Source organism: Pelodiscus sinensis, chromosome 2 (assembly GCF_049634645.1).
Source record: "Pelodiscus sinensis isolate JC-2024 chromosome 2, ASM4963464v1, whole genome shotgun sequence".
In the NCBI taxonomy this organism is placed as follows: Eukaryota; Metazoa; Chordata; order Testudines; family Trionychidae; genus Pelodiscus; species Pelodiscus sinensis.
The window spans coordinates 117409479-117420837 of record NC_134712.1 but is presented as its reverse complement, the minus strand read 5'-3'; the positions used below and the strand labels follow the sequence as shown (position 1 = coordinate 117420837).

Below are 11359 nucleotides of genomic sequence, written 5' to 3'. Positions count from 1 at the left end.
ATAAACTGGCTCAGATCAAGAGTTCTTCTCAATTAAAGTTAAAACAACCAGGAGGGTCGATAGGATGACTGGGCCCCTAGGCAATTTGGGAGGATTCTATGCTCCCAGACAGGTTGTGGTCTTGGGCAGCCATCCCCCAGTACCACCCAGATCATGCTGTCTCCACCCCACCTCCAATCAACCCTCTGAGTAACTTAGGATGCATAGCACTGGGTTCTTGAGCACACCATGCAGCACTCCCAGTGGAAATTTAAAGGGCCTGGGAGAGTGGCTAGGAGCTCAGGGACCTATAGAATTGTGGGCCCCTGGGGCAATTACCCCCATTTGTCCCCATCTGTTGGTAGGTCTTCAAACAACTGATTAAATATTTAAACATGGGATCTCTGGCATTTTTTCCTAAAGCAAAAGTCTCTGAAATACAAATTAGAGAGAGAGTGAGAGAACACATGACTTTGACCTGACCACACAATTACTGACTTTTCATAAGGCTGAAAAGCTGTGTTTTATGATCCACACATACTCTACAAAAAGATAAAGAAGTTACCCCTTCCCCAGCTTTCACTTGTGAACTAGATCAGGTTTCAGTTCCTCTGGGAGGGTTTCAGTTACTCTGAGAGGATTAGGAAAAACTTTATCTAGCATCCAATTTACAAAGGCTTATGTTCTCAAACCAAAGCAAATTAATTGCATCACTTTCACCATGCTGTGTGTTGATCTCTCAATAAGCTGGCTGCTTGAACTAAAAGTGTAATAACAGAAAATAAAATGCTCAATTTGAAAAGAAGTGACAATACTTTGGTATTAAGACTCCTGAAGAGGTGGGAAGGAAGAAGTAGATTCTGTGTGATTCTTCTACAGCTCCACACCAGAAAAATATACTGTTAAGACATTCTCCTTTGCTTGTTCTAGACATTTATAGACGCCTGCCAGAAATTCTACCATGCAGAGCTAGAACCACTTGACTTCTCTGGAGCTCCTGAAGATTCCAGAAAACATATAAACACCTGGGTAGAAGAAAAAACTGAAGGTACATAGCTTGCAGAGTTCCATGGGGTCTTTTTAAACAGCCAGCACCTTCCTAAAAACAGTGTATGGCAGGGGTTGGCAACCTTTCTGAAGTGGCATGCCAAGATTTAACCTTCCTTCCCTGAGCCATGCCATTCTCCTGGGAAGAGAGGGGAGGGCTCTCTCCACCATGCACCCCCTGGAGAACCTGGGTCAATGAAAACCTTTCTGTGGACCACCAGTTGCTAATGGAAACTCATTGTTAATTATGTATATAATTACACCCGAGCCATTTTGCAAGTGCTGCAGCTAGGGAGAATGGTCTAATTTAAATATTAAACAGATTAAGCATTTCAACTTTCTCGTGTTAGCGTATCAAACTTCATTTTAAATAAAGCAAAATATTAATTTATGTCCAACACAAAAGGTGGGGAATCTTTTTTTTTACGTCAGGGGTTACTGACTCAGGAAAAAAATTGGGGACCACACAAGAGAGAAGCAAAAAATCCACGCCATCCCACCCCCCAAAAAGCCCCTTGCTGATGTCGCCCCCAAATGAGACACCTCACTGTTCTGGCACTCCAGCCCCACAGGGTGAGGGGAAAGGACCGGGAAGACTGAAGTTTAGGGCTTCCCATGGGCCAGATTTACTTTTCTGGGGTTCTGTAATTAGTGGATTTTGTGGACCCCCTTAGGCTCTGAGGTAGGGACAAAAATGAAGGGTTCAGTGTGCAGGACAGGGCTGCCAGTGAGTGGGATAGGGATTGGGGGGAGGGGAGCAGGATCTGGGCTGGAGGTGGTGGGCAGGAGGGACTGAGGGTGCAAGGTCTGTATAGGAGTTGGGGTGCAGAAGAGGGCTGGAAGTAGGGTGCCTGGTGAAGAGGGAAGATGCAGGAGCAAGGGAGGGTGTAGGAGCAAGCTGAGGGTGCAGGATCTTGGAAGAGGGACAGGAGTTGAGTAAGGGAAGATTGCAGTGCAGGGGTCTGGGTGTGAAGAGGGACGCTTACCTGGCTTCGTACCCCCGTTGTTCATAAGCACTGCCCCCGCTGTTCCCATTGGCAGTGCCTTCTTACACAGGCTTTTTCAGCCTGCACCCGTAGCTCCTTGGGCCACAGGCGGGCCAGCTGGGTGGTGATGCTATAGGCCTCCAGGGCTTTGCCCATGTGGCCAGCATGGGTCAGCGCATCCCCTGGTACAGGCACAGGCCTTACGCAGGCTGTGGCAGCTCGGCCAGCTACACGCTGTAGATCTCAGCCACCAGCTTGAAGTTGCTACTGCAAAAGGCCTCCTTGGCCACATGAAGAATCTTGGCGCAGGCCCATGCGTTTGGCTCCATGCCAACCACTCCACTCACTGGCAGCTCCACGGTGCAGAGATCCAGGGGTGGCTATGTCGGGTTTTACCTTGGAGCTGGCCAGCCCCTGCCCCTGCTCCTGCGGCAGCAGTCACTGTACCAACAAGCAGCCCGGAGGAGGAGGAAGCAGTGAGGCCAAACCGAGGGCCCCATGTGCCAGAGGCAGTCCCACAGGGGGAGGGAGGAGGGCTATGCAGCGCATGGTGGTGGGGCAGTGGGTGGCAGAGTGGCCAGAAACTGCATACCCCCAGAAGCTGGCCTGGCTGCCCACCACCTACATCCTCTATGGGGGGTGAGGGAGTGGAGGGAGGCTGCTGTACCAAACAAGGAGCAGTGGCAGTGCACGGAGCCATTTCTCTGTCACTTCTTCCTCACAAGTAGTGAAATGTCCAGTGGGGCTTTCCAAGACATATGGTCGGTGTAGATCCAGCAGGGAGGCCCACGTGCCAGTGAAAATCATCTCACGTGTCATTTATGGCACCGCCCCATAGATTGCTGACCCTTGGTGCATGGCCATAGGAAAAATTAAATAAGGGAAAGAGGGGGAAAGCAGATCTGAATCATTCAGATTAAGATGTGGTTGTTGTATTGTGCAGCTGATAGAGGATACTGTAGTTAATAACACAACTAGATGGATGGGAGTATATCAGCTAAAGATATTTTTCCTTTCATGTGTCCTAAAGGTAAAATCCAGAATCTGTTGGCTCAGGGTATTGTTGATTCAATGACCAGACTAGTCTTGGTGAATGCCATCTACTTCAAAGGCAACTGGGCAACCAAATTCAATGAAGCTCACACTGTGACAAGGCAATTTAAAATTAATAAGGTAAGAAGCAAACATGATTCTGGGATGCATTAACAGGAGTGTTATGAAAAAGACACGAGAAGTCATGTTTTGCACTCTACTCTGTGCTGATTAGGCCTCAGTTGAGTTACTGCATCACGTCCTAGACGCCACATTTCAAGAAAGATGTGGAAAAATTGGGGAGGGTCCAGAGAAGAGCAACAAAAATGAGTAAAGGTTTAGAAAACTTGACCTATGAAGGAAGACTGAAAGAACTGGGTTTGTTTAGTTTGGAAAAAAGACTGATTAGGGTACATGATAGCAGTTTTCAAATACCTAACGGGGGGCAGGGGGGGGTGTTACAAGGAAGAAGAAGAAAAATTATTCTTAACATTTCATGATATGACAAGAAATATTGGGCTTCAATTGCAGCAAGGGAGGTTTAGGTTGGACATTAGGAAAAACTTTCTGTCAGGGTAGTCAAATACTGGAATAAATTGCCTAGGGAGGTTGTTGTATCTCCATCATTGGAGGTATTTAAGAATGGGTTAAATGAACATCTATCAGGGATGATCTAGATCGGTGGTCTCCAACCTTTTTAAGCACAAGATCACTTTTTGAATGTAAGTGCAATCCAAGACCTACCTCAAACCCAAATACCCTTGCTAGGCCTCCTTTGTGCCCCATCTCTGAGACCCCTATCCCTGCTCACTCCATACTGTCTTCCTCCCCCTCCTTCACTTTCACCAGGCTGGGGCAGAGGGTTGGGGTTCAGGCTCTGGTCTTGGATTAAGGGATTTGGAGTGTGAGAGGGGCTCTGAGCGGAGCCTGGGGCAGGCAGCTGGGATCCCTGAGGGGGTTCTAGGTGCAGCCTCTGGGACAGCGTTTGGATGCAGGATGCTCAAGGCTAGGGCAGTGTCTTGGGGTGTAGGAGAAGGGTCATGACTAGGGCAGGGTTTCAGGATGTGGCCACCAGCTGGGCACAGTTTACCTCAGGTGGCTCCTGGGTGGTGGTACAGTGGGGCTCACCTCTGCCTTGGCCCTGCACCACTCCCAAAAGCAGCCAGCAAACTCACTCTTTCCCAAGCCCTGTTGTACCCCCTCTCTGCCCTGTGGAGATAGGATACATCAGCACCCCCTTCTCTCCCTCTTCTGCCCTGCACAGAAAGCAAAGGCTCTTGGGGGGGACAGCTCCAAAGCAAAGGATAGGGGATGTGTAGCAGTCGGGGGCAGGAGGGAGGAAGAGGCAGAGCTGAAGTGCTGGGCTTGATAACCTCTTGGACAAACCAGTTAGGAACTCCTGTCAGAGGCTCCAAGATCTACCAGTAAATCCCAATCTACTGGTTGGTGACCACTGATCTAAGATAGTGCACAGTCCTGCTGTGAAGTCACGGGTCAGGACTTGATGACCTCTCACGGTCCCTTCTAGTTTTAGTATTTTATGATTCTAAGCAGGAAAATGTTACTAAGTTTGAAGAGTAGTGCACCCAGAGAAAACAAGAAATACATTTAATCAGGATTTCCCTAAGCACACTTTCCCATTCCTTTCTATTCTGTCCTACCCACTAAACGCAATCCCTTTGGTTTGTTTTAATAACATATTTGGAACTGTGTTTCCAATTGAATACGCTTAGATGTATCCCTTGTTTCCTTCATTCTCTCTCTGCTTTCTACTGTACCTCTCAGTGTATCTTTTCAGTGTTGGTGAGTGGTATCCTGGAACAGAACTCACAATAGTCAGAAATTTAACATGGAAGGGAAAAATGTGGATAAACAAGTGTCTGACAGTTTGGGATTCCATAAATTGTTCAATGTTTAGAGATCCTGCAAGGCATTTAACTGCTCTGCCTTGAATTTGTTGCTATTCTGTGTGTAGAACTGTTACAGAATTCAGGGTTGTTACAGAAACTAGTTCCCTCGGCTTCAGTTTTTACCCAGTGATAAGTGTCAATATGCATGGTAGTTGAAAGGGTTGATGTGTGGTAATAGCTAATTCTCCTCACATTAATGTAAATGAGGAGCACAGTAACTTCTCACTTAACTTTACAGGAATATAACTACAAAGTGTAATATCAATGAAATGATATTAAGTGAATCCAATTTCCCTACAAGAATTAATGTAAATGGGGGTTGGGTAAAGGTTTCAGGACATTTTTTTTTTTAGCAGAGAAAAGGCAGTATATACATATACGGTATAAGTTTTAAACAATTTTATACAGTACACAGCAGTGATTATAGTGAAGTTTGGTTGAAATGGAGGGGTAAGAGGGAGTTTTTCCCAAGAAATATTGTTACTAAATGATGAACTAGCACTTGGCTGAGCACTCAAGGGATAACACATTGTTGTACTGTAACCTCATATTTTACAAGGCAGCATAGAGGAAACTCAATAGACACTTAGCAGGGGCTGCAAACACTTCCTTGCCAAAAATGATGATGAACCCGCACTATCCACTTGAGTGTGCCCATCTCTCCTCTAGACAGTGCATACTAGGGATGTGAAAGTGTAACTGTGTAAATGTTTAACCGATAAGCCTGGACTCATCAGTTAATATTCATGGTTACATACAACCTTCCAGTAAGTGTGGGAAACCAGATTAAAAGCTGCCACACTGCTCTGTATCAACCCTGAGCACATCAGCAATTTTTCCAGCATACTAATATCCATTCCATTTTTTTTTTATTAATAGCCATTCTCTTCAATTTACTCACAGGTTCATGCTTTCAAAGGTTTTTGAGCCTGCTACTTTTCTAATGTTCTGCAAGATCTTTAGGAAAGTCTGGCTGCGTGTCTCTCTTTCCGCCCAACCCTTCCATTCATGTATTAACAAGCAATAGCAGCCCTGGCCATATTTACCATTTAATACTGAGATGTTTGAAATCTCTTGCCTACTAACCTTTTAAGTTAAGGTTTGGAAAAGTTTGATTAATGGCCTTAAAGTGTAAGGCTAATCCTTATTTTCTCAACTTGAATGACAAGAAAATAATGAAAAACCTTCTTACCTTGTGTTTCATAAGAAAAATGGTAAGATATAGTGGATTTCAAAATGATCTTCTGAAACAATTACTGGCCTTATAATTTAGAGATTTAATAAATATTTGACATTTCTTTTAATATTGCATTCCAAGGATCAGTAACGAAAAGGAACAAAATAGTATCCTAAGTTAAATAGCCTAAAAGAAGATGTTCCTTGTCCATGTTGAAGCAAAGATTAAAATATGAAGGTAAATTAAAAGGCTTAAATCCAGGTGTGAAATTGTTTAGGCTCAGAGATTCAGTGTTTTAACAATTGTATTGATAGATAGCTACACCCTATGTATACCTAAGCTACCACCCTAAAATACATGTGGTACTTCAATCAAAATAAATTTCAAAGGAATACATATTACAAATGGGAAAGCCTAATGAAATTCTGGTTCATTCCCTCACAACCTGAAGGGCCAGGTTGTCACCCTTCCCTGCAATATGTTATAGCGTTTTGTGCAGCTTGATTTCTAATGTTCTATGTGATCTGAATCTTAGTTCTTTTAGTGTACTACAAACATGCTGGCTCTGTATTAATTGTTGACATTTGATATTTTTTTAAAAGGACGAAAGCAAACCAGTGCAGATGATGTTCAAGAAAGCTACATTTAAGATGGGATATTTAGGAGACTTTCAGACCAAAGTCCTTGAGCTCCCTTATGTTGATAATGAGACTAGTATGATTATTCTGCTTCCTGATGAAATCCAAGATAATTCCACTGGTCTGGAACAGGTAAGACACTTTGTACAGAACACAAAGACAGCTGAAATCCTGCTAGAGAAGAGCATTTGACTAAATCTCATTTAGATCTGTGTATTCAAGCCTCCAGCTCCTAACTCACCTGTGTCAGCACAGGGTGGGAGAGCCGAGGAGGCACTGCATCTGTCCCCCAAAAGATGGGAACACTGTATCTCACTGTCAAGTACATCCAGCTCTCTCTGATGTCTAGAGATCAGAAAGGAGAGACTTCTTGAACAGAGGAGGGGTCACCAGGGACTGGGATGAAAGCAGAATGGAGTGAGTGACCGATTGAGGGAGATCCTAGAGAGCTTCCACTCACAGATCACTTCCTGTTTGATGGATTTCACCCCCATATTCCTTAATAACTGTTGGTGGGGAGGGGAATTGAGCTCTCTCTCTGTACCTGACCCTCTACCTAACAGGTGCATCACATGGGAGTCCTCAAGTGGTTCTCCATTCAAAAACTACTGATTTCCTTTCTGTGCTGTATTGTTACCTGGTTGTTAAGGGGCACTGACATAGTAATGCCTCTCCCATGGTAGCCACCTTTACAAAGCACACTGCATTGCTAGTGACATGCAATTTCGTCAACTTGTCACCATGAAAGATGGCCTTATGTCAGTACTTGCATATAGCACAGTGGGGCTCTGATCCTGGAAAAGGAATAGGAATGTTTTTGGCTTCTGATTACAGCAATAACATTCACTCCAAACCCAGAAAAGATGCTCATCTCCTTGGATATGAACACACCGTGGTCGTTGTTTTGTTATAAATTCATGGCTTTTCTTCCACTTTAATTTTGTGACCTTTTTTTCTTGTAGTTGGAAAGAGAAATTACTGATGAGAAACTTGCAGAGTGGATAAATCCAGACATGATGGATGATACTGAAGTTGAGGTGTTTCTACCCAAATTTAAGTTGGAGCAAACTTTCGATCTGAAGCCTGTTCTGAAGAGCATGGGAATGACTGATGTATTTGACCAAAAAAAGGCAGATTTATCTGGAATGTCGGCCAACAATGACCTTTTTATGTCTCAGGTTGTTCACAAGTCCTTTGTGGAAGTGAATGAAGAAGGCACTGAGGCAGCAGCTGCTACTGCAGCAGTGATTTCTTTGCGATGTGCAATGATTGTACCTAGGTTCACTGTTGACCATCCTTTCATGTTCTTTATCCGGCACAACAACACTGGCAGCATTATGTTCTATGGCAGATTTTGTTGCCCCTAAAAATTAGTAATGCAGCCATTAACACAAGAAAGTTAGTTCCAAACTGTAAAAGTATAATAGCATTTGCCATCGTTCACTGGAAAGCATCTCTGCATATCCTGTGTATCTAAAAAAATGCAGGTTTGTTTAGCTTGAGTCCTGGTTTCTCTTTACCCATAACTACTTGCTTAATGTATTGATCCATCTCTGTAAATGCTGCCCTTGAAACCTGGTTCTCAAACTTGGGGTTGCTTAGCTAGCAACAACTGGTATATCTTATGGGGGGAGGAAGAAGACTAACTTTTCATTGAGCTCCAAATACTTTTTTTTTAAATTTCCCTTCTCCCTGTCTCATTTTCCATACTGGTTTTCCATGTCTAGCTATGTCCCTAGATATTTTTTAAATAAGATTTTTATGAATGATGCTAACGCAACTGTTACTCTTGGGGAATAACTGAGCAAGTCCTTATGCAAGAGTAGGGATAAAGTCAACTCCACTGAAGTCAAAGGTAATACTGTCTTCAGTACAGCCAGAATATCACCCTGCATGTGCCTTGTCACTAGTTAACCTGGGTTACACTCAAAGACTTGTGAAACAGGACAGATGTTTCTATCTATAACAAAGATTGTAATATATTCCAGGACATGTACAGCAATTTAAATGCAAGCGCTCTCATATTTGTATCTAATGTAACTAACCAGGGAGGTAGTATGTAACTCAGCAAGTTGGTGTGGTTTTTTTTTTTTTTTTTTTGCTTAGACTAATAAAGCTAAATTCTATGCTATAGTAGTTATATCCAATGATTTTGGTCTTGCTGTTTCTGCTCCTTGAAGCAATAATAAAGGAACTGATGTGAAGTGCTGTGGGGTCAAATTTTGTTTGGTGTTCATGGTGCAGTTCTTCAGCTGCAGTGACTGAAACAAACATTGTGAGTATTTTGCTGTCATTAGCTAGTAGAGGCAGGCTCTGCTGTTCTAAGACTGCAATAGCAGGGCTCCTACTTCCAGTGAAGTCCAGTATTTATTGCCTCTTTTATAATACTTGGCTGTCAGGAACATACTGAGAGGCAATAGGGTGGTTAACTTTGAACTCAGAATTTAGAATTTAGGGGCTGGTCTGAGAATTGTATCCGAAGTACCTAAAGGTTTGTTTAGCTGGAGTCCTGACTGCTCTTTAGCCATAACTATTTGCTTAATACATCCCTCCATCTCTGTATCTCAGCGCTAACTCAGTTTCAATCGCCAATTACATTTGCCAACAGAGCCTCATAATGTGGTACGGAGAGGTCTGAGGAGGACACAGCTCTCTTTCATGGATCTAATTATTTCAATGGAAACATCATTGTTGAAAATAACCTTTCATTGTATTACAAATTGCACTAAGATACCAGTCCTGGATTGTGTGCAAAGTTTTCATTGCCTCTGCCAACTACAAATCCTTTCCCTTCATAATCATTGCCCCATAGGTACTGGAAACAAAGAGTTCAGCATTGTCCACAAAACTATAAGGAAGTCTAAACACTCATTTGACTTCAAGGATGTGAAAAGGAACTGTACCTGGTGGACAGAGGTAGGGCAGGCATTCCAAGCTGCCATGGGAGCTGGCCATTGGTATACAGAACAGCAATTCTTAACTCTGGAGAAACTGAAGGAAATCCTCTTACCCACTGAGCCAATTGACTATTGAAAACTGTTTGTTTACATGTATTTCTAGAGCAGTGATTCCTAACCTTTTTCCCATGGAGGAACCCCTAAAATAATTTTTCATATCCCGAGGAACCCTTACCTATGAAAACGTTTGCTTGGCCAGAAAAAATTGACAGCAGGGAGCACAATCCAATTACTGCTAATTTATTGTCAAGAAAAATTATTTGTAAAGAGCTGTTATATATGTCAGCTTACATTGTAAAAAAAATTTATTTATTCCATGATTTCTCGCGGAACCCCTGACAACGGTCTGCGGGATGCTTCTAGCAACTGCTGAGTGTGAAAACAGGGTCTTTTCTGGCCAGGCCTCATGCGCATAGCCTTCCTAGCCCAAGTTTACCTTCCCCTCAAACCAAAAATCCTGCACTATGTGACTTAAAATCAGTAAAAACCAGGAGTAAGACACCAGGCAGGTAAGGGTCATGCGAAGTTCGCGCCAGTCAAGGTCCATCTCACCCCCTCCCCTTCCCCTCAGCCTGTCACTGAATCTATCAAGCCTATCACAACTAGGCGCGGGAAAGATCTTGCTCTCTCTATAAAACAGCTACCCCTCCTGCATGCAGTTGAGGGTTCCCGAACATTTAGAAGGCAGAACACGAGCCAGGTTCTGAGGGCTGATCACCCGAGGACCCCCTCCCGCTCACCGAATCTACCGAATCTTTTGCAGAGCATAACGAATAACGAATATGCTGTTGTCCCTTGTATATCTGATAAATGTGAGTATTACTGTGTAAAGTTAATTAAAAGTTTGATAAATAATAGTGTTAAGAGTAAGTTAGTTAGAAGTTTGTTAAATAGTATAGTTAGGAGCTAAAATAGATGTTAAACCTTATGAGTGAAATTAATGTAAATATAACTGATAAAAATCCCTGGGGTATTATTGATAATTACTTAGACTTAGAGAAACCCCAGGGCATTTTCCTCTATTGTATTGCAGTTTGTTGTTACTGTTAGTAATTATCTGGCGCCCACGCATGTAAAAAGTTGATAAATAAAAAGTTATAGTTAAAAGCATTTTAATAAAAGTTAAAAATATTCAATACAAGGCTGCCTATTTCTGCACCTCTCTGGGGCTGGCCACAGTCTCCAACCTTCCATTTTACCTTCCACACTGAGGAGAAAGGTACCCACTCCCTACCAATTTTCGGGCAGCCCTTTTCCTTTTTCACAAATGGAAAACTGAAGCACACTGCAAGAACAGGCAGGATGGGAAAACACAAGTCTACTTCTCTATTAATATCAATTATATGTATCACCCCATTTCCAGGACAGTTCCACCCCTCTTCCTTGCACACAGTCTCTCTTCTCCTCTTCCTCTTTATGAGCTTTCTGATGTCTAGATTGTCTGTCTCTTCTATTTTCTTTCATTACCTTTTCTCTTCAGAGCCTCATTTTCTTTTCTGCCTCACCCTTTTCTCTCCCACCTCGTGAGGTGAAAGCTTGCTGCCTACCCCCAACCACTGAACTCCTCACGCAGGCCTTAGCAACCCTGGGAATTCACCTACTTAGGCCTAGCGCAGCAACCTCAGCACTAACA

At 43.3% G+C, this 11359-nt stretch overlaps 1 protein-coding gene across 3 annotated transcripts in view; it reads left to right on the top strand.

Moving 5' to 3' along the window:
* The window catches only part of LOC102449420 (serpin B6), a 137278-nt gene extending 128305 nt beyond the window's left edge, over positions 1-8973 (top strand). For all 3 annotated transcript variants that reach the window (XM_075921368.1, XM_075921367.1, XM_075921366.1), the window contains 4 exons: positions 910-1027; positions 3043-3185; positions 6734-6901; positions 7732-8973. In XM_075921368.1, the coding sequence (XP_075777483.1) occupies positions 910-1027; positions 3043-3185; positions 6734-6901; positions 7732-8136 (834 nt within the window). In that variant the 3' untranslated portion in view covers positions 8137-8973. The remainder of the gene's footprint in view (positions 1-909; positions 1028-3042; positions 3186-6733; positions 6902-7731) is intronic.
* The last annotated feature ends 2386 nt before the right edge of the window (positions 8974-11359 follow it).